Below are 24,174 nucleotides of genomic sequence, written 5' to 3' on the forward strand. Positions count from 1 at the left end.
AGTTTAGGTGAAAATTATCCAGAAGGAAATAGCTTGATAGTGATTGTGGAGAACCGAAGACCCACCTTCCGCGAGCACAGAGGCAGGGGTCAGGGGACCCGTAACCCCGGACTCCCAAAGGGGCCCCCAAAGCAGTGCGCCCGAGAGGGGCCTTCACAGGAAATCTACAACCCCCCCCCCCCCCCCGAGGAAAGAGGAGAGACGACCCCGAGGAAATCCCCCAGCCACCGCAATGCCGACGCATTTTTTAAAATCTTCTTATCTGTTTCAACCAGCAGCTTTCTAGCTCGATCATGTTTCCTATTGTTCAACCAGATGTAGCAGCTCATTAAGATCTAGAAGATCCCTCCATTAACTGCAGCATCATTTTACATAATTACATTTCTGCATGCATTGATTTTGCAAATCTAAGTTAAAAGTCGATTTGAAAACTTTCTTTTTCAATATTTAGGTAATAAAACATGTTATAAACAGCTCATGTCTTGTACAACTTTTTTCAACATTGATCAACTCACTTCTTTGTGTTCGTCTGTTTCTTTTTTTCAGGCTTCAAGCAGAAACTTGGTTTTCTCTGGAGGTCCAGTGTTCTGGACAGCTGTAACAGTAAAAATGGTAAAACGGTAAATGTACTTGTATAGTGCTTTATCAAGTCCGACGACACCAAAATACCAGTCATTCACTCATTCACACACACACATTCACACCCTGATGGTGGTGAGCTATGTTAGTAGCCAGAGGGATAAACTCATTAGGAGGACCAGCGCTGTCAAGGGATGCCCCCTGGACCCATTGCAGCAAAATAATATAATTAATGGACAATGTATCAGATGCTAATGTCCATTTGAATATGGTTTATCTACTCTGAAGTGTTGATTGTACATCATGCATATTGCATAGATTAATATATTGATATATTCTCACATCGTGCGAACTAGCTGGTGCATTTTTTTTGTTTACCTTCAATATTGCATTTTTTATCTGATTATGCTGCAATATGCAGTATTATCCATAATTGTGAAATACTTCTTATTTTTATTTTTTGTCTTTCTGAAGTTCATTCTCCATTGCTTTAGAACTTAACTTTAGATTAGCTTGTTTTTCATTCCTGATCTAGTGTGTAACTGTGATTTTTTTGCCACGGCCATGTCCAAATTTTCCCATCGTGGAGCAATAAAGATATTTTGTATCTTTTTTTTAGAATTAGTAATTCTAAATGGTTTTATTATTTTATGTTTTTTCTACTATTAGAAATCAGGGTTTCCTCTACATGTTATTGATCGTGGAGTCATGACAGCCAGACTCTGTTCTGGTGTTTTTTGTGGCTGGCCAGTTTCCTCCTGCTGCTCTGCTCCACTCATCAACACTACACTTTGGCAAACCCTGGTGTAAGGCATGCAGAAAGCTGCCGGTGATTTCACCCTGGATTACAAAGTGGGACATAAATGCAATGTAAATATAGTTTTTAAAACTGTTACACCAAAAGAATTCCCTGAATGTGATTCACACACAACTTGAATCACTTATTCACTGTGTGCCCCTGATAACTGTCTTTTTGATAGAAATTAAAGTATGCTGTGTGGATTCAGGCAATGTATAAAAATTCATAAATTATTCCCTAGTCCTATCCTTTTTTATCTGCCTTGGAGATTTTCTCTGAATGCCGAATAATGTCTGTGTTACAGTCTGAGACACAGAGGAGATGCTGCATGAGGCAGAGGTTCTGTCTGTAAATTAGAATTAATGCTGATCAACTAGCATTTTAACTTTTTATGAAAACAAAATCAAATGTATCTCTGGTGAGATTCAGCAAACACCAGCTTGGACAGCACAGATGTTTAAAGACTCTTTATATCAAATGCATGTTTCCAAATATCTCCATCTTCAATTACAGAACAAATAATGACTCAACATATTTACCACTACTCCTTTATTTTTCTTCTCTCAAATTAAGAAAAAAAGTGATTATTTTCCTGCACTATATAATATTTTTACCACAGTGTCATACCTGGTCAGAAGGATGAAAATCATTCATACTTAGTAAAATGAAGTTGTCTTTGACTTCCTGTTTAAGCTTTCTTTTTATGGTTTACATTTCTTCTGACCGAAGTCTAAATTTAAACCCCATTTAGAACTGGATGTCTCACTTAGTCCAAACCCAGGAGAAATATAGGGGTCTAAATTATGGCTACGTGTCGTGTCATTGATTTATGTCTAAATGAGGATTAATGTTTAAATCAGGTCTATTTCTCATTAATCAAAACTCACTAAAATAAAGATAAAATGTCCATTTCTCACCTTTCATCTTCTTGTAAAGAAAGAACCCAATCACACCAATAAGGCCAATGAGACCAATGACAGTTGCAGCTGCAACAAGAATGTTGATCACCATGTTGCTATTCGCTGTTGAGAAGACGAATCAGGTCAGATTTATGTGTGTCATGTTTGTTTGTGTCTCTTAACCCAGTTTATCTGAACATCATCACCAGGTTTTAGCTTTGTTCTTTTCCAATTTTAGCTTCCCTTCATAGGCTTCCTGTTAAATCAAGAATAGAATTTAAAATTCTTCTTCTAACGTATAAAGCCCCTAATAATCAAGCTCCATCATATATCAGAGCTCTGATTACCCCGTATGTTCCTAACAGAGCACTTCGCTCTCAGACTGCAGGTCTGCTGGTGGTTCCTAGAGTGTCTAAAAGTAGAATGGGAGGCAGATCCTTTAGCTATCAGGCTCCTCTCCTGTGGAACCAACTCCCAGTTTCGGTCCCTGAGGCAGACACCCCGTCTACTTTTAAGACTAATCATAAAAAGTAAGCACCACCAACTCAACTTTTTTTTCCAATAGACTGTTAACATGGTTGTCATTTTTTAGCGTTGGCTTAAAACTTTCCTTTTTGACAAAGCTTATAGTCAGAGTTACCCTGAGCTACCTCTATAGTTATGCTGCTATAGGCTGAGGCTACTGGAGGACATCAGGGCCTATTTCTCTCACTCTGCTGAGTTCTCCTACTGCTCTCCAATTTGCATTTTTTTTTTGTTATTAAAACTTTTTGTTCTGTCATTCTTTTTTTTCTTCATAGAAGGTACTCCTGGTCTGGTGTTCTGTCAGCTGTGACATCATCCACGGGAGGCAGATCATCCACTATTACCATCTAACAAAGAAAGTACTCCTGGGTCAATGTGAGCTTCTGTGCTTTCTGTGTCTCTGCTCTGTCTTCTCTAAGCCCCAGTGGGTCGAGGCAGATGAGCGTTCACACTGAGCCTGGTTCTGGTTCTGCTGGAGGTTCTCCTCCCTGTTAAGGGGGAGTTTTCCTCTCCACTGTCGCTTCATGCATGCTCAGTATGAGGGATTGCTGCAAAGCCATCAACAATGCAGACGACTGTCCACTGTGGCTCTACGCTCTTTCAGGAGGAGTGAATGCTGCTTGGAGAGACTTGATGCAACCTGCTGGGTTTCCTTAGAGAGGAAACTTTTTGACCAATCTGGAGGATCTGATGGAGTCTGACTTTGGAAAGAGTCTTGAGATGATATGTATCATGAATTGGTGCTATACAAATAAAACTGAATCTTTTGCTTTTCTGACACCATCACACCTCAGCTTTTTTTTCAGTTACTGTAATTGTGAGAGGTTAATTCAACAATAATACTCTTGAATTTCCAAGTGTTCTAAATGTGTTAATTCAGTCAATGCAGTGGATGGTTAAATACAGTCTAACATATACTAAAACCTTAAAAAAAATAAAACTGAAACCTTTTATTGAAACTGACATTTATCTCTTCTATCTTTGACTTTTATAATGATCCCAAAAGGAAGGTTACTTCTGTTCTAAGCCCTAAATTTAAGGAGACAAGTAAATCAGATACAAGTTTGACATCGGTAGATATTCACCCATAAACAAATGTGGCTCTTTACTGTATTACTTACTTTCAGGGTTCATTCTTGCTTTCTCCAGTCGATGGGTGATGTCTTTATTGACTCCAGAGAACAAAAACACACATTCATACTTGTTCCAGTCTCCAGGTTTAACAGATGACAGATCGATGTCAACGCTCATCTGGAAGGTCCCATCATTGTTAGGGAGGATCTCTCCTTTGACCACACCATCATGAACCTCCTCTCCATCTTTCCTCCAGAACATCTCTGCTCTGTTGGGGTAGAAACCTGTAGCGTGGCAGCTGACTGGAGACGAGGAAGACTTCTGGAGGAAGGAGACTGATGGAAGATCTGCAGATGGAGACACAAGAAATTTAAACTGGTTATAATTCAGAGGCAGAGACCAGCCTCAGAAAAACAAACAGAACTGAGTCATTTAATCAACAATGTGGTGAAGAAATCAGTATTTAGAGGAGAGTTAAAGAAATTCCCATTTGGTGGTTTTAATAAAATATTAAAATAATTCATACAAATAAAATCAGCATATGTGATTTAATACCTGTTCTCATCAGAGAGCTCCATCCATAGTCAACATACTTCTTCAGCCATTCAGGACATCTCTGGGTCAGGTAGTTCTTGTACTTCTCCAGATCAGCTCCATCATTGTTCCATCTGTTTGTAGTAATTTCAGCTTGTTGTTTTGGAGCGATCCATCTGTTTTCCATCGTGTCCCATGTTAGGAAGTCTTCTCCATCATAGCCATACTGTCGATAACCAGTAACCTCTCCAGTCTGGTCATCCCACTCACAGCCGTACATTTTCTGGTAAATGTGGACACCTAAAGACAGAGAATGCAGAAAACTAAAATGGGATTTTGTATTTTTCTCTTTTAATATCAGTTCACATTAATGAACACAAAACAACTGTTTTTCCTACAACACAGACATATTAAAGAGAAACAGAGAAACTACTAGAACCTGCAGATAAAAAGTTATGTTATTTATCATCATCCATACAAAACCTTCATCATGAACAGATTTACTGTCTGCAGTTTATCTCCACTGATTAAAGGTAGTTTAATTTAAAATGACTCAGATGAACATGAACATGTGGACCTTTAAATCTAGACTAGACTGGCAACCTGTCCAGGGTGTACCCCGCCTCTCGCCCCTTGAACTCCTGGAGATAAGCACCAGCAACCCCTCATGACCCTTTGAAGGATAAAGCGAGTAAGAAAATGGATGGATGTACAGAACATCGCTCTGTGGATGTCAGGACAGACAGATTGCTCACAATGTTCTGTTGACACTAATTAATAAAGTTTAGCTTCAAGGTTTTCCCGCAAACTGAAGCAGAAATTAATCATGAGTGGAAATCTTCCATCTTTAAACACCACACAGATTATCTAATAAATCAGAGAAATACAGTACTGACATAAAAAACCCTAAACTACTAAAAACATCCCCAAGCTATTCTAATTATCATCAGTAAACAATAGAGATGTCCGAAATTGTTGGGAATAATATTTAATAAGATTACACAATATTTATTATTTTATGTACTGGTGACTGTTAAGTAAGAGCCAATTTTCAAGTTGATTCAATAAAACATTTTTTATTGTGTTAAATCGTCTTTAATATTACCAGTAAACACTTTGAGGATTATATGCCTGCTGTTACGTAAATACTAGTTTAGCTTTTGCTTCTAGGCAAATATTTATTAAATATATTCTTCCTATAAGTGATTAATTCAACATTATATAGATTAATATAGGGAAAGTCATCTTAATAAAGTTAATTTAATCTTGGCAATTTTTCTATTTTCTACTTATTAATGCCCTAATAAAACTTAAAATAGTGAGAAACAGACAAACCTCCACTTTGGTTGAAGCGTGACTTTGCAATTTCAACATTGGCTTTGAAGGTCTGCCGGAAAGATTCATATTTCCAAGTCTCTCTCTCCCAGTACCACTTATCAGTCTTCTCCTTCATCCAGTCCTGTCTGGGCTCACATATTCGGATGTTGCTGTCACAGTAAATCATCTGAACATCATCAACCAAACCAACAATCACAAACTCTGGGAAGTTTTGGACGTTAGACGAAGCCGTGTAGAAATACTTCAGGGAGTGGGTCACTGGAAAAAAGACAAGATTGTGATTTAAGATGAGAAAATAAGACCAAAATAATTTCATTCGCCCCTTCACATTTTTTGTGTACGAGTCAAATGAAACATAACATAATAATAATAATAATAATAATAATAATAATAATAATAATAATAATAATAATAATAATAATAATAGTGTTTTCCTTTTTAAGATTTCTAAAAAATATATTATTTGATATAAAATATTGTATAAATAAATACACTCAACAAAAATATAAACACTTTTGGTTTTGCTCCCATTTTTTATGAGATGAACCCAAAAATCTAAAAAAAAATCTGCATACAAAATATCACCATTTCCCTCAAATGTTGTTCACAAACCGTCTAAATCTGTGATAGTGAGCACTTTTCCTTTGCTGAGATAATCTATCCCACTTCACAGATGTGCTAGATCAAGATGCTGATTAGACACCATGATTAGTGCACAGGTGTGCCTTAGACTGTCCACAATAAAAGGCCACTCTGAAAGGTACGAAACTTTATGCAAGAAACTTTTTAACATTAAGTTATTTTGGTGTACTATGATTTAAAATAATCAGATGTTTAGTTTCTTGGACAAATAAGATATTTATTTTTTTTACATATAACATATTTATATGTAAAAAAAATATTTATAATATTAACAATATTATCACCACTCAACAAAGAATAAACGTTACAAACAATGTCAAATTCTATTTGGTTTTAAGATAAATTTTCGTTTGAATGATGAGCTGATTTAAAAAGTAAGTAAAATATATTGACTACAGTTGATATTATTAAAAGCAAAGTCATGATGGGGGTTTATATCAACAGCTTTTAGCCTTTTATTGAACCAATAATCAGGTCCAACTGCTGAGGCTTAAAATTGCTGGAAGATCAAACATGACTACATAGATTGAGCTTTTATCCTTTTATTAATGACTTAAATAGATTATGATGTACATCCTTATAGTCATAAGTTCAAATAGTTACAAAATTAATTAATAAAAATGGTACAGCATCACTGTAAGCGGAAAGTGCAAAAGGTTGCAATAACTGAAACAATCCACAATAAAAAATATAACAACATTTTTCATGAAAGCAGTGTCCCCCTTCCACGTTCAAAAGTTTCTGCCATTTTATGTTTATGTAAGTAGTTCTGTTCTGTGTTGTGCTGGTTATAAGGGAAGGAATTGTTGTGACAGTTTCAGTTATAACAGTAAACAGAATAAACAGTTATGAACTGTCTGCTCCAAGTCCTACACAAGCGAAATGTACAACAAAGCTAAAATTAATCCCTTTTGCCTTATAGCCATACATTCACTCCAATATTAACATTTTAGGGTGATACATGTATGGCAATGACGGCGGCAACATAAATATACTTAATAAATCTATAAATAAACTGGATGTGTTTTGATAAAAAAACAAAAAGAAGCAGCACCCATCTCTCATTCTGGACAAGATCACAAAAGGGGAGAACCAAGGGGGCAAAAACAATTTAACAACAAATTTACCACCAAAGAAGAAATAAAGAGAAGGGGGTCCCACTCCTAAAGTCACAGGCTTAGAAGAACTAACAAAACATATTTTGTGTAATTATAACAAAGTACAATAGCAACCCAGTTACATTTACTATAGAGGAAAAACCTGAAAGATGAGGACAAGTAGTGTGGTTTAGCTTAATAGTAAAATGCTGGACATTACTTGGTTTCCAAAATTATATCTATTATTAGAATCAAACGATTTAATGTTAGAGATGAGTTTGGAAAATATGTGACATTCGATTAATTTCAATTCAAGTTTTATTACATAGCATTTCACAACACAGTTCAGTTATCTGAAGACACTTATGTATTGAATCTGATCAATCTATCTTTCACCACTTTCCATACTTTTGGAAAGGGCTCACTCTTTATTGTTCAAAATACTTTTTCCCTTTTTGAAAATTAATGATGTATTTAGGTATAAAATCTGGAAACTCTGAAAATTTCAATTCAGTTCAATTAAATTAGATTTTGTGTATATAGCACCAATTCACAACACATCATCTCAAGGCTCTTTCCAAAGTCAGACTCCATCAGATCCTCCAGGTTGGTGAGAAAGTTTCCTCTCTAAGGAAACCCAGCAGGTTGCATCAAGTCTCTCCAAGCAGCATTCACTCCTCCTGAAAGAGCGTAGAGCCACAGTGGACAGTCGTCTGCATTGTTGATGGCTTTGCAGCAATCCCTCATACTGAGCATGCATGAAGCGACAGTGGAGAGGAAAACTCCCCTTTAACAGGGAGGAGAACGGTCATCTGCCAAGATTGATATGCCATATTGAATCATGGAGAGTCAGCAGAGCTATGCTGGTAGGTACGTACCAGCATAACTGAACCACGGTTCAGTCTTTTGAAATTCAATTCAATTCAATTTTATTTATATAGCGCCAAATCATGAAACATGTCATCTCAAGGCACTTTACAAAGTCAAGTTCAATCATATTATACAGATTGGGTCAGATTATACAGATGGAGAAGTGGAGGATTTTTTACCCCCTCTTCCCCCTCGTCCCCAGTGGTTGAGGGAGGCTTGTGGAACCCAGCAGGCCAGAGCCTTCAGCAGAGAGGGAAGTACACAGCAGCAGTGATGAACTTAGTTCTAGGTTGGACAGTCGACATTCGTGCTCCTCGGCTTCAGCGGCGTCTGCGTCCTGTTCTAGGCAATACAGGGAGGCTGATCTGGGGCTGCCGCTCTCTTTCTGTTGGCTGTTGAAGCTGTGGAGTATGAATATCCAATGTCCATCCCAATACCAACTTCACCGCAGTCTCACAGCAGCCCCTTCCCAGCTGCCTCTAGACACTAACAGCAGACCAATTGGTGTCTTTCACATAAATTCGTCATTAACACACAAAGAGTTGGTGGATTTGTTTCTAGTCACTTTTTGAAGTGGGAGTTGGTTCCACAGTAGAGGAGCCTGATAGCTAAAGGATCTGCCTCCCATTCTACTTTTAGAGACTCTAGGAACCACCAGCAGACCTGCAGTCTGAGAGCGAAGTGATTTAAACCAGCCTAATGCTTTCCCCTTAATCCCTACAGTATGTTCAAGTCTTTGTAGGAGAATATTATGATCAACTGTATCAAATGCAGCACTGAGATCTAACAGGACAAGTACAGACACAAGTCCATTATCTGAGGCCATGAGAATATCATTAGTGACCTTCACCAGAGCTGTTTCAGTGCTATGATGAGCTCTGAAGCCTGACTGAAACTCCTCAAGTAGGTCATTACTTTGTAAATGGGGAGTGGTGGCCGAGTGGTTAGAGCACAGAGCTTCGGTCCCCGAGGTTCTGAGTTCAACTCCCACAAGCTGCCATTCTGGGTCCCTGAGCAAGAACCTTAACCCCCAATTGCTCCCCAGGCGCCGCACAGTGGCAGCCCACTGCTCCCCAAGGGGATGGGTTAAGATGCACAAGTGAATTTCTCCATTGTGAGATCAATAAAGTTCAATTATTATTATAAATGTTCACAAATTGATTAGCAACTACTTTCTCAAGAATTTCAGACAGGAAAAGAAGATTAGATATAGGTCTATAATTTATTAAGTCGTCTTGATCAAGAGTAAATAAATATATATAAATAAATAAATAAAGTTAACAGCTACTTTAAAAGCCTGTGGTACATATCCATTTACTAAGGACAGAATAATCATATCTAAAATGAGGGCATTGATCAAAGGGAACACCTCCCTAAATAACTTGGTTGGGATTGGATCTAACATAGAAGTAGAAGGTGTAGATGAAGCTAAATTTTTAGATAACTCAGAAAGCTCTACTGCGTCCAAACAGAGAGAATCCCATAATGTCATCACTGCTGAGAGCTAAGAAGAGCTATGACACAAAGATAGGTTTAAAGGCTACACTAAGGTTATCACATTCAGTGCATGCATGAATGTTAAAATCCCCAACTATAATAACCTTGTCAATGTTTAACACTAGATAAGATTATACAACCGAGAGCAAGGGCCTGGTGGACGATACAAAACAACAAACAGAAGAGGTTTTATTGCTTTACAGTTTGGATGAGGGAAACTGAGGTTTAAATGTGCAAAAGAACTGTAATTCTTAATTGGCCTGGGACAAGCTCCAGTACCAAGAGTGTCAGCCAGTGGGATTCAAACCCAGAACCTTGCAGTCTTTCCAGGACATAAGCACCCTGCTCTGTGCCATGTGCCTCCTGTGTTGTACATATCCACATAATTTTATTTAAAATAATGTAATCGCTCATTGACCTCGAATCCTGAAACATTTCAGGCTCTAAAGGATTCGTGTCTACCCTGTTTCCTTTCAGAAAAGTTATCTTTGAGTTTAGTTAGATATTAACTTTTATGTAAAGAATAAGCATACAAACTTTATGCAAGCAACGTTTTAATATAGAATAATTTAGGGCACCACAACTTAAAATATTTAGATGTTTATATGTACATATATATATATATATATATATATATATATATATATATATATATATATATATATATATATATATATATATATAGACCTGTCCAGGGGGTACCCCGCCTCTCGCCCAGTGAATGCTGGAGATAGGCACCAGCAACCCCCGCGACCCCATGAGGGATTAAGCAGATCAGAAAATGGATGGATGGATATATATATATATATATATATATATATATATATATATATATATATATATATATATATATATATATATATATATATATATATGAACAAGACATTCCTTTTGAATTATACAATAAATAAGATAATCTATATTAATAATATATAATTTGACATATTTCTTGGGAGCAGTGTATTTCTTCTATGTTCAAACATTTCTGCCTTTTATATTTACTAGAGAAAATAACAGAAACAGGACAAATAGTGTAGCTACTTTAGATTTGTATTAAAATGCTGGACATTACTTCCATTCCTAAATTATATTTATTTATAGAACCAACTGATTAAATGTTAGAGATGGGTTTGGTAAACATAATAAACCAGAAATATACTAGAACTGTACATTTCCATCTATATTAATTTATAACATTTGTAGAAAATAAGATAAAAAAATTTAAAATCTACTGCTAACCTACCAGCAGCAGTGCTGTGTATTCCCAGGAGAAGCAGAAGGATAATTTTTGTCATTTTATCATTCAGAACAGCCTCAAACTTTGTTGTCTTCTTCCACAGACTGATCCTCTAGCTCCAGAGAATTTCCCTCATTTAGAATATAAAAAGGGGCGTCAACATGAATCTGAACCAATAGAAAAATAGTCTGACTGCTGACGTCACAAACATCCTGAGGATATTTAGCTGCTGGACAGAATGAAAATGAAAGTAGGATCTGCTTCTTCTAACCACTTAATGACCTCAGATGACAAGTTTTGGTGACCTTTGACCCATTATATCCCGGGATTTTACCGCCGTCTTCATCAATGCCAGGAACGTCTGTTATAATTTAGGTTTAGCTTCCTGGTAAAACAAGCAATAATGTCAATATTGTTTTATTTGTCAAAGTTCAAGTTAGTCTTTTTAATCTCATGTGTCTGGATTTAATACTTGGCCCTATTCAATAAAATAATGGTTATAGTCTTAAAGTTTGAGCGCAGTAGCTTTCTCCAGTGAGATGTACACTCTAGTTTAAACTACACACATCTGACTGTGAGATCCTTCTAAACAGAAAATGTTCCAAATATTTTGTTTTTACAAGAGTTCAAACAGGAAATTAAAGAAAAGACAATAAATCCTTGTCTTGTAGACTAGTCAGGATTTATTAAAAGGTTAACAATGAACTACTTGATCAAACTGTTCGTTCTGTTCACTCATTACTTGGAAAAAAAATATTTTTTCACTTGCATGAAGTTTTAAACAGCAAAAAATGGAAACACTGAAATTTAAACTGCATAGTTGAAACAATAATTTAAATATACTGATGCACATCTTTTCTTCCTCTCTCACAGCGACGTCTGGTGAGATTCATGGCTGGTGAGGCACCGAGTCCTCTGGAGTCAGATTTACAATTTTAAGAACTCAAAACGACAAAATCACTTGCATTGACAGACTACTGGTAATGTTTCATCAACATTCCTCTCTTTCACTCAGAAACCAAAACAGATGCAGCATAATTAAAATTTTCGCTTTCAGAGAAATTTGATTGTTTTTTAAACTTTTAATTGTGGGGCAATTTTAATACAGAATGTCCATCAAGAGGATAGGAAAATTAAAATAATTCATTTCATGGCAACATATTGTCATAAACTTTTTTTTTTACTTAGTCTCATTTAATCTTAACCATTTCTGGTCTTACCATTATTTGTCTATGAAGTCAATGCATCTATCCTTCTCCACAAAAAGCTCTCGGACTAGGTTGTAAAAGTTTTCCTTTTTCTTTTAGTTTTAAGAGTCTCTCAGTCTCAGTGGAGATAACAGCCACAGAAAACGGTCATTCTTGATCAGTTCTATTCCTACTGCCTGTTTCCAGTCTTTTAAATGCTGTTGCACTGTTTGTTGTTATTTAAGCTTTTAACTTTTTGTTTTCTGTCATTTTTTTCTTCATAGAAGGTACACCTGGTCTGGTGTTCTGTTAGCTGTGACATCATCAGGGGAGGCAGATCATCCTCTATTACCATCTAACATAGAAAGTACTCCTGGGTCAATGTGAGCTTCTGAGCTTTCTGTGTCTCTGCTCTGTCTTCTCTAACATAGAAAGTAATCCTGGGTCAATGTGAGCTTCTGTGCTTTCTGTGTCTCTGCTCTGTCTTCTCTAAGCCCCAGTGGGTGGAGGCAGATGAGCGTTCACACTGAGCCTGGTTCTGGTTCTGCTGGAGGTTCTCCTCCCTGTTAAAGGGGAGTTTTCCTCTCCACTGTCGCTTCATGCATGCTCAGTATGAGGGATTGCTGCAAAGCCATCAACAATGCAGACGACTGTCCACTGTGGCTCGACGCTCTTTCAGGAGGAGTGAATGCTGCTTGGAGAGACTTGATGCAACCTGCTGGGTTTCCTTAGAGAGCAAACTCAGCATTTTCAATTAGGAAAACGTCTTTTGTACAACAATGACAGTTGAGTGAGCCCTTTCCATAAGTGTGGAAAATGGAGAAAGATAGGTAGCCCACATGAAAATATAAAGCACAGATTGAAGCCTTAAAAAATTAGATTGCTTTTAAAATCTTTGTGCCTCGTTGCCCTTCAGCTATAGATATTTAATACATATATTGGGGAAAAACATGCAAAACACTGCTAAAATCACTCTTTCCTATAGTCTTTAATTAAAAATGTTTTTGGTTTTATAAGAGCCACGGCGGAGGGGCCAAAGAGCCACATGTTGCTCTGGGGCTGCAGGCTGTAGACCCCTGTCTTTATCTGTGGACCCCCTCTGCTCCACCTGATATAAAAGCCTGGCTCTGCCACTGGCCCTGGACAGAATGCTCAACGTGAGCTTTATAACGCTCCACAGCAGCTTACAGCAAAGGTGATAGCTAAATGCAGAAGACATTCTTATTGGAATGTGCCGCTGCAGTAAAAAAGAAAGGTGTCTTTCCTTTGAAACATGATTCTTCAGGATCAAGTTATGCGTCGTTTCGTTTTGCTGCTAAACATAGGTTAGTTTTATCTGATTTGCACAGGAAGACATGTCTTGACAGGTAGTAAAGGTGCAGCAGCCGCGTTGCCATTTTGTGCCGTACTACATTTTGCTTTAAAATGGCGGACAGGCAAACATCTCTGAAGCGTCTGGTATTTGCACACTTAAATTGTTAAATATTAACATACAAATCCTATGAATAAATTTTATATTGTCATATAAAAGTCTGGGGCTCTGCCAAGCAGGAATTGTGTTGTGGAATGGGTTAGATGTAGAAATAAAAAGGAGTACCACGCTAAGACGATTTAAAAGCAGGTATAAATATGTCATCTTTAAAAAATATGCATGTAGCCCTAACATTTAAATGTGATCATTTCTAACATTTTCAGTAAGTACTGCTAGATATCTTCTTTTGTACAATTGCTTTAAAATAAGACACCGTATTTATGTAACTGTGCTTTGATTTGTAATGCCTTTTATCAAAAGACTGCATATGTTACATGACATGAATATTGTAATTGGGGGTAGGTTCTTATAAGTTCTCAGAACTTCTACCTACTCCTTTTCAGCACTACTAAAATGTCTTAACATTTCAAGGTAAATCTTACTTGTATTTTTGCTCAAAGAAACTGAAAATAAATTTAAAAAAATAATAAAAATAAATTATATATTGTCAATTTAGAGGACTTCTAAATATGTATCATATAGAAAACTTTCTTAAGAATAAAACTTTGATGCTGTAGTTTTTTTTATATATAGAAACAGATGACGTAATTATCAGACCAGTGAGTCACACAGAAGCTGTTTTTATTCCAGCCAAACTCAAACCCTGTTTCTCTGTAAACACAGCTGCTGTTTCCCTGGAATGTGGCAGAACAACTTACCTGACATGACTTTAGCAACAGCCAAGGTTATAATGAACAATCACCAGATCAACTGATCATGGTTACTGGTGATGTTGGAGCGCCACCATCTGGGCTGCCTGAGCACATCCCTCTGAGCTTCTTTCTGGGAAGCCACATGTCACTTTGTTAGGTTTTGTTTTCTTGAGTCTGAACAATTCATGCAAGCATTGGCACACAAACCCGGAAGAAATTCATCACCTTGGTTACTGTGTGGTTTGCCTCTGCCAGAACAGAGAAGCTTATCGACTGCCCAGTTTAACCACATTTCTCCAGCCATGCATACAGAAACAAAGCACAGAAAATGTCTTAAAAACTTCAACTGAGGTTCAACTGAGCTGACAAATAAAGCATGCTTAAAATTTAGTGAAAGTCATCAAATCTAACATCAACAGGAACATATATTGCATAGCTCAGATTTTTTTTTTATCTACCATTCCCAGTATTAAATGTGTAACTTTATATATAACAGGCCCCTGTTAAAAATAAGATTGTGTTTCTATGAGGCAGGCCGGTTTAGATTAAAAGTAATAATAAAACAATCAATATACCATTAAAAAAATGACAAATGTGGATGTAAAATGTGTTGTGGGGTGTCCAAGATATAAGCAGAGTACTTTTTGTGTTGGTTCCCATTGTTTCTGTTTCTCTTGTCCTTATTTCACCTCAGGCGCTTCAAGGCCGGATTCCACTCGGATACTGTGCTCCCTTTTCTTTCTGCTCCTGTTAGTATTTCGTTTCTAAATAAACTTTGTGATAAAATCAGTAAAGTTATTATAAAGGTTGTTAAATATAAAATAGAATAACATTAGTTTTTAGTGTGTTAATTAGCACAACTGTAGATTAAAGACGTAAGAGTGATGATAGACAAAGGTATGGAACGCGACCCAATCTGGCAGTTGTCAACTCATTTGTGGATATGTGTCGCCCTCTAGTGGTGGCCTTTAACAACTACTTCCTCTCCAAATGAAATTACTGCGAAGGTCAATTTAAAAAAAAGTTACAACGTTCTCTCTTAATGTAGTTTCAGTTTAGTTTTCACATATCTTATTTAAATTTATTTTTTTATTATTTTTTTATTTTATTTTTATTAATTGTGTTTATATGTTCCAAGCTATGTGACGTTGTCTGTGAAAGTGAAACTAAAATGGTTCTGCTGGGTTTTCACGGGGAAAAACCAGCCATTAAATCTACTTTGCTCTGGGTGTCGATGATCGGAAAGAAAGGCACCAGAGAAAGAAGGTAGCTTGGGAAACCATGACGGAGCTTTCTACAATTTATAAACTCTCTATTATCGCCTTCATCGGCTTTATCCAAGGTAAGCTAATAACATAATTTCTGCTGCTTTTTACTGTCTGCAGGAAACATGAAGATAAATGTGTGCATTCAGTAACTGCACTTCCGTCCTGGTAAACAGGTGGATCTCAGTCAAAACTGAGCTTCGGCTGAACTCAGCTAATTCTATACAAATTACAAACCAGATGTAATAACGTAACCAATGCATTAATAGTTGCGATCCATATACGTGCCGAATTTAGCCTAATGTTCCTAAAAATGGTAAAACCTCAAATGAATGACTCTAGGCTTTGTTTTTTCACTCAGAATGTGAATAATTTGTAAAAATCGGTATTTATACATGAAGTCTGGTGTGCGTCGCGTTACGCGTAACCATTAAGTGTTCAGCTAGAACTAATGCCATTAATGCTTAAGTAACGTTTACAACAAACTACTGAATATGCTAAATAAAATAATGAAATATAGTATTACTGATATTGATGTACAGAAAAAGCAGAATAACTAAAGGTGGATTTTGAAAGTGATAACAGACATGAGAGGCATAGATCAAACCTTTTAGGGCTGAAGCTTATTGCACTTTTACTTTTCTTTTATTGCCTGGGGGAGGGGCATTTATTGCTGAAACAAGCAACTTTCTTTGTGGTTTAATAACTGTTCTGGGCTGGCACTGCAACAGCTAATCCTCAATTAATCCACTGACAGATTTTTCAATTAATCGACTAAGACAAATTGTCTTTTTTTTAACAATAAAATGTAGCATTTCTTTATAACCCATAAAATGAGATGTAAACAAAGACTTGCACTTTAAAGGACACACTCTAAACGGCAAATGGCAACAGCCTGGTTGCTAAAATGTGCACAGACCCTTTAACTAATACTTTGTTGATGCCCTTTCTGACTCAGTTCCAGCATTCAGTCTCCTTTGGTAGGAGTCTAACACAACAGGACTTCTTGACTTATCAATATTTACCCTCTCCGTCTGGGAAAACTTCATATCTATCAGCACTGTGAGACGATCTGCTGTCCATCTTAGGTTGACATCATGTCTGGACTCTGGCAAAACCTTTACAAACCTTTTGTTTTTCCATATATAAAGCCATCTTTGCTAATTTTAATATATATTAAATATAAACTTGGACTTGGCGTTATACTCAAAAATGAACACCCTTTTGCCGAAGCCTGAAGGTTTTGGGTGGTTCATATTTAACAGATTTGCTAGAATTAAATGGACACAAAAACCTTCATGAGCTCCTTTGGTCTGTAGTTATTTAGCTGTTTCTTAACTCATCCACAGTAATTTTGTTGAATCTCTCGTGTTTGAAGCATGCAGCTCCACCTGCCCCGTGATGGAGTGCTGGTTCGTGCAGGAGAAGCCGGGCAGAGGAGGAGGTCTAACAGGAGCCACAACGCAGGAGAAATCTCTGCTGCACATCAGGACGGACGCACAGAGTGAGGCTGCAGAAGCTCAGCGCGCTCCAGCCGACATCAACCCCAGCAGAGTTTATGTTATAACAGGTTAGTGCATGAATCTGAACACCATGTGCAGCTAGACGTTCATCTTCTACCCGTTAGTGGGAACAAATCTCTACTTCGTTTCTTTTATCTAACAAATGTGTCAAAAATACAACATTTATCTGTGTCTAACCTTAGACAACGGTGAATATGTTCCTGCAAAGACAATTCTCCATATTTCTGCATAAACTACCTCTTAACACCTCTACTCTGATGATCCTTAATGAAATCGAGTGCTTCCAACTGAATCTACATCTTTTTTCATTACTAAATAGAATACTAGTTTATAATTGCAGTGTCATGAAGGAGTTAGAGAGAACATTGGTGTAAAACCAGAGACTAGATGGCACAGCAGATGGTCAAAGAGAAATATGTGGAGAAGCTTACAGCAGGATTAGGTCCTAAAACAACATAATTAGCTTTAAACATCTCACAGAGTTCTGTTGAGTCCATCATCTGAACAGAGAGAGAGAGAATGGACCGACTGTAGACGTACCAGGACCTGGACGTCCATCATGACTGGCAGGTTGGGGAAGAGGAGCGCTGAAGCAGCCAGAGCTGCAGAGATCCACTGCTATGGTCGGAGAACCCCTTAACAGGAAACCTGTTAATAATTTACACCTAAATTAATAAATAAAACTGTAACTTTTTGCCTACGTTCAAGAGGCTACGTTTGGTCAGAAACTAGCACCTTAAACAAGCAAACCCAGCTATGAAACACGGCGGTAGCAGCATCATCCTGTGGGGAGGCTTTTCTTCAGCAGAGACAGGGAAGCTGATCAGAGTGACGGGAAGATGGATTCAGTTAAATCCTGGAGAGTCCTGGAAGAAAACCAGTTTAGTCTGGAGCTGGAGGTTCACCTTCCAGCCGGACCCTAAACATTCAGCCAGAGCTGCAGCAGAACGGCTCAGATGAAAGCAGATTGTGCTAGAATGGCCTAGTCAAAGTCCAGATCTAAACCAAAATGAGAATCTGCAAACAGACAGATGAAAAATCGATGTTCACTGATTTTTTCCATCCAATCTAAGCTTCAGGAAGATGAATGGGGGAAAGTTTCTGTCACTAGAAACTTTTGTCTTTTTTGAAAAAACACAAATCAGTCATTACTGCAAAATATTTATCTATAAATTATCAACTCAAAAGTCCTGATTACAAGTTGCTCTCCACCTGTTTTTATTTGGATTTGTGTAAAAAAACTTTAAAATGATCCAGTTTTCTTTTAAAACCTAGTTAAGCACTGCTAGTTGTTGCTCTATCCTGTAACATCCAGATAAAGTATTTAGGTTTCTGTATGATCTTTAAAAACTTAAGAACCTTAAGCTGTCACCAGATGTGCGAAGCAGAGAGAGAAAATTTCAAATCATTCATTACTGAAAAATATTTTCCTACAAATTATCAATTAAGAAGGCCTGATTACAAGTTGCTCTTTTATTTTAATTTCTGTAAAAAAAAAAAAAAAAAGTTCTTTTAAGACCTAGTAATGCACTAGCCTCGTGAGACCACCCTGATCTCGCGAGCTTTCAAGGTTTCACTCGCAGATCAGTCTGGCTACTCTCTGTTAAAGAAAATTTGGAGCTGTTCACCAAACGAACGTCCAATCAGCGTTGGCTTTGAGGCGGGTTGAGGTGTGACGCAACGGGAAGCGCGACAGTTCAGTCTAAAGAACATGGCGGCTTCAGCCGATGAAACTAGCGTTAGCGTGGCTATCGAGCAAGTTTTATCGGAATTACAGAGTATTTCTTTGCTGAGCTAACGAGCCTTTACCTGCAGCAGCAAGAGTAGCTTGGCTTGTGGTTGTTGACGAGTACATCATATGCTTCGTTGATCTGATTGGTTCATTTGGCCCGTCTATCACCAACATAGGCCAATCAGCTAACCAGTATTTTCGCCCCTTCCCAAAATTACTTCAACGGAAGGTTTCCAGATGGATATGCGGAGCAAATCTATCTGGCGGCGTCAGGTTAGTAATGCACTGCTAGTTGTTGCTCTATCCTGTAACATCCAGATAAAGTATTTAGGTTTCTGAATGATATTTAAAAACTTAAGAACCCAAAGCTTTAGCCCAGCTGCCTCCATGCTTCATCCGGACCCTGAACACACCCTAACGTCTCGTCTCCTCCGCCCTCAGACCCCTCCGCCACCCTCTGCCATCCGTCCCTCAACCCTCCCAGAGGCTCCATCAAGAAGCCGCAGTGTGAGATCAACCCCTTCCTGCCGCAGCCCTCCAGCATCAAATGGGTCGCCTCGCTGACAGAACCCGCCCTCAGCCCCCCTTACCTGCAGGCTGACTGGTTCTCCGCCTCCTTCCAGAACCTCGACAAGCACCTCGGCGTCTCCACCATCTCCCGAGCCCCGACAGGAAGTAAAGAACACGACGGTAAGAACCTCCTCCGGTCCAGAATCAGCCAATCAGAACTCGGTTCCGTCTGACTCCTGTTTCCTGTTTCCTCAGTGATCCTGAGCATCACCAGTAAAACCATGTCGGCCAAGTCCAGACTCGGTGAACCCGTCACGCTGGACTGCAGCTTCTGGGTCGACCCGTCCACTCCTCTGTCCGCCTCGGGTTTCGCCGTGGAGTGGCGGTACCAGACCCGAGGCGACGGCCGGCTGGTCCTGGCCTACGACGGGAAGATGGACCGCCTGGCCGACTCTCAGGAGCGCGGCGTGTCTCTGGACTTCCAGGCTCTGCATGAGAGAGGAAACGCCTCGCTGGTCATAGAGGAGGCCAAGGTCCGACACGCCGGCACCTACATCTGCACCGTCTACCTGCCCTACCTGCTCGCTCAGGTGGCCATGGAGCTGGAGATCGTTGGTGAGTGATAAACTGGACTTTTTTTAGCCAATGTTCAGCAATCAGTGTTTATTTGAAATACCGTGTTTTTCTGCTGGTGACGGTTCTCAGTCATCCAGGTCATTATCATTCAAAAAAAGTAAAAAAACAAAACAACTGGACTTTTTTCTGAAGTTTGAAGACTTTTCGCTTCCCATCCAGGAAATTTTCTTAATTCAAACGTCTGGAGTAGTACTACAGACATTTTCTGGATGGAACCGTATTCTTCGGACTATAAGTTGCAGTTTTTTTCGTAGTTTGGCCGATCCTGCGACTTTATTCAGGTGCGACTTTTATATCAAATTTAAATGGTAATTCGTCTTGACCAGCATGAATCAAGGAGTAAACATCACTGTCTATAGTATATATATATATATATATATATATATATATATATATATATATATATATATTGTATCATGATGGAGGAAAAAAACTTATCGTAACTTAATAAAAGGCATTTACCCAGTCATTTTTTATTTTTTATTTTATTTTTTGTAGTGTCCTGTCTGGCAATGTGGTAATAAGAGCCCAACAGATTTTACTTTCACAAGTGGAGCCTTACTGCTTTCACCACAGTGCTCCTCTTGATTTATGCATGTAAATAGTTTTATTATAATTCATGCAGGGAGTATTTCATGTTATATGGACACTACAATGAGAAAGTAGAAGAGGAAAAGAAAAACAAGAAAAAAAAAAGGAGAAAAGGTGAAAGAAAGAGGAGATAAAAGGTAGAGAATGATAAAAGGTCTTCAGTCTGCTTCATCACCTGCAAAGAGAGATGTAAAAAGAACAGCACAACCAACGGATATAACTTAGAATTACAGATACAATAAAGTAACACCTTGATACCATCGCTGAAGTATATGTCGTATTATTTAATATAGGGCTGGACAATAATTCAATAACAATATATACGGATGATAGAAAAACAAAGGGTCAGTAAAAAGTTCAATAGAATGACAGTTTTCCTTCCTTTTGCATTCTAGCCATGTAGGTTAATATTAGTCATTACATCCTCCCAACCTTTTTTAAAAACTTGCAGTTTTGGTAAAAAGATAAATATGGGCTTCCTGTATAGAGGTGAATCTCTAAGCACCTGTAGTTGTTTGTGAGAGTGTCCTTGTGTTTGTAAAGTTTATCCAAAAGAAAAAACCTCAATAGTGTTTTCTCTCCTTTCCACCCAGAACCTCCATCCCTCTCCATCCACCCCTCCCCGCTGCCCCTCGCTGCTCCGGGTCAGAGGGTACAGGTCCAGTGTGAAGCTTCGGGCTTCGCCCCCCTCCCCCTGGAGCTGAGCTGGGAGTTTAAAGGTGCCGACGGGAAGTCCCGGTCTCTGGGATCAGGCAGCATGTCGGGACACCGGCAGGCCTGGGACGGCACCTACAGCCAGAGCAGCCGGCTGGAGCTGGACACGTCCAAAATGGACCTGGGCCGCGGAGGAGAGGTCACCTGCGTTGCTGTTCACGCGGGGGGGACGCGGCGGGCCAGCGTGACGCTCAACGCTATCGGTAACCCGGAGGAACGCACGCTGAACGACTTAATCAGATAAAAACTGGTTCTTCTGCAGTTTTTAACACTTTGGTGTGAAGCCAAGACAAGAAAAATATCATATAATCATGGTTAAAAGAAATTTAACTCTAAGTTCAGCCCAATTTACAGCATTTGGACGGTTAAGTTACAACGTTCTGGGTAAAAGTTCACAAAAAAGAAAGACTGAACAACTATGGAGGCTTTGGACGGATTAAAGGAGAATGTTTCTCTTTTGAAACTATATGGCAGCAAAAATTAGGTTTGCAAAGCTGTATCTGGATGAACCAGAAGATTTCTACAGTGATTTCCTGTAGATATACGAGACCAACGTAGAGATGTTTGGCCATAAGGTAGAGAAGGAGCAGAGCATATCAGCACCAACATCTTATACCAGCTGTGATGCACGGCGGTGGAGGAGTGATGATTTAGGGCTTGTTTTGGCACCTGGACACTTTGCAGTGATTGTCTTGATCATGAACTCCTCTTTAAACCATAATATAGTATTTTAGACTAAAATATAACGGGATCAGTTAAACAGCTGAAGCACGGGGTCTAACTGGACCATGTGATGGACAATTGTGCAAAAAATCAGGAACGAATCTAAAAAAAAAAAAAAAAACGGCTATAAATTAAAAGAACGAAGGTGCTGCAATGGCCTAGTCAAAGTTATCAAAATGCTTTGTTAAGAGTTCTGCAGAAACATGGCTCAAAATGTCAGTGAACTAAAAACCAGTTTTAAAGAATAATATCAAGGAATGAGAGACTGACAGAAAGAAACTACCCAGAGTTAAAGTTGCTAAAATGGTGCTAAAAGCTAATTATCATTAGGTTCAAAGAAAGCTTTTCTGTTTTGGCTTCATAATGGAAATTTGGGATCTGTTGTGTAATTTTGAGAACTTAAATCATTGTAAGGCCTTGTTTAAAACATCCTAAAGCAATTATAAAACACACTTCCATAAATATTACTAAAATGAATTGTATAATTGGACAAATGAAAAAAAAACTGTTCAAAAAACAAATTTGCATGATAGTCAGTTTGGATTTAGATACCACACCAGGGTTCACAAAGGGTTCATATTACAGATAAAAACATACAGAAAACCGACAGGATGTACAAAGAAGTTTAAAATACATCCTGTAAAAATGAAATAAATTGACAGGAAATAAAAGGAGTAAATTTTGTCTCCTCAGGGTTCAGCAGTCCGTCCATCGAGGACTCCATGGCGATGGTCGGTGTGGCGCTCGTCCTCTACGGCCTCATCAAGTTTGTGTCGTGGACTTTTACCGGATCCGGTAGGAAGGAACATTTCAGCCGTTTAAATAAAACAAAATGCATTTTTTATTTGCAGCTAATTCAAATATTCAGATTATTTTCTGATCTAACTGTTTTCTTTTTCTTCTTATAGGCTCAAATAAAGCTGATGAACCAAATAAGGTAGGAAAGTTTAGTAAAACCTGTTTTTTTATAAAATGCATATTTTTCCATATGTCAGCGAGTTTCTGTTGTATTTTACCTGATGGATCCTGTTTTTCTGCTCCTTACAGAAAGAAAAGTAAAGATAAAAGAAGTCGACTGATTGGAAGTGACACGTTTCATACCTTAATGGGATTTTGGCAGCAGCTCCACCTTCATGCAGATTTTTCTTTCTCTCTGTTTTTACTGCCTGGTGGGAAACTTATGCAGAATTTACTGTTTGTATTTTTCTAACATTTTGTGGTACGAATTTCCTTAATAGTGGGGGAGATAATCTAGAAAACCCATCTGTACTGATATGTATATATTTGCTTCAAAGTCTCTCCATTGTTTTTCAAATTCGTTACAAACACTGGACCCAAAAGTAATTTAGATTAACGCTGTCAGCTTTGTTTGGTGACTTTATTCTTCAGCTAAAGCTCATCTTCAGTTTATACCTTTTTGTTCTTGAATGTTTTGGTCCCACAGGCTGAATTCTGCATTATGTTCTGAATAAGGAAATGTGAAAAATGTTTTACAAACTGCTTCGTTTTATGCAGGGAAACTTTGACAGCTATTAAATTTGAAATTTTATTTAAAATAAAACCGTTTCGAAAGGGTTTAATTTTCAGTTTGTACTCAGTCGTTTCACTGCATGATTGAACCTTCATGGCTTCATTAAGGTTCTAGAAGCAACATGATGCTCCTTTCATGAGTTTGCATTTTTTTATCTTTTACTTTGATTTAGGGCACGCAGACAATTATGTTTTTAAACTAAATATAAAAGCAGAGACAATAATTGCAAAGATAAAATGAAAAAAACTTGTCATTTTTTAAATAATATACTACTAAGAGATATAGATCAGCTTTATTTGGCCAGAATTCTTTGCATATTTCGAGCATTATTTACAGTGCTCACAATGTACAGGCATTTGGTAAACAATATAAAACCTTTCATTTTGTATAAAAAAGAAAGGTAGGTTGTGAAATTGTAATATACTTCCTTTGTTTCATAGCAGTTTCATTTACTAATCAAGCTGAAAGGTGTCCATTGTGCTGTAAG

The 24,174-nt window shown here is 38.0% G+C and overlaps 2 protein-coding genes across 2 annotated transcripts; one reads left to right on the forward strand and one right to left on the reverse strand.

Annotated features, from left to right (window-relative positions):
* Nucleotides 1-520: 520 nt before the first annotated feature.
* Nucleotides 521-11,180, reverse strand: LOC118565403 (H-2 class I histocompatibility antigen, Q9 alpha chain-like). The gene is made up of 6 exons (XM_036145829.1): nt 11,098-11,180; nt 5,746-6,006; nt 4,432-4,710; nt 3,924-4,223; nt 2,296-2,400; nt 521-595 (listed from the first exon to the last, which is right to left on the reverse strand). Exons 1-6 carry the CDS (start codon nt 11,147-11,149, stop codon nt 543-545), a joined length of 1,050 nt encoding a protein of 349 aa, XP_036001722.1. The 5' UTR covers nt 11,150-11,180; the 3' UTR covers nt 521-542.
* A 4,417-nt stretch (nt 11,181-15,597) lies between these two features.
* On the forward strand, nt 15,598-23,736 carry tapbp.1 (TAP binding protein (tapasin), tandem duplicate 1). Its single transcript, XM_036145830.1, has 8 exons — nt 15,598-15,804; nt 17,106-17,297; nt 19,424-19,672; nt 19,748-20,107; nt 21,313-21,636; nt 22,850-22,951; nt 23,065-23,093; nt 23,204-23,736. The coding sequence occupies exons 1-8, from the start codon at nt 15,744-15,746 to the stop codon at nt 23,213-23,215; spliced, it is 1,329 nt and encodes a 442-aa protein (XP_036001723.1). The 5' UTR covers nt 15,598-15,743; the 3' UTR covers nt 23,216-23,736.
* The last annotated feature ends 438 nt before the right edge of the window (nt 23,737-24,174 follow it).

This window comes from Fundulus heteroclitus, chromosome 13 (genome assembly GCF_011125445.2).
Source record: "Fundulus heteroclitus isolate FHET01 chromosome 13, MU-UCD_Fhet_4.1, whole genome shotgun sequence".
Classification (NCBI taxonomy): domain Eukaryota; kingdom Metazoa; phylum Chordata; class Actinopteri; order Cyprinodontiformes; family Fundulidae; genus Fundulus; species Fundulus heteroclitus.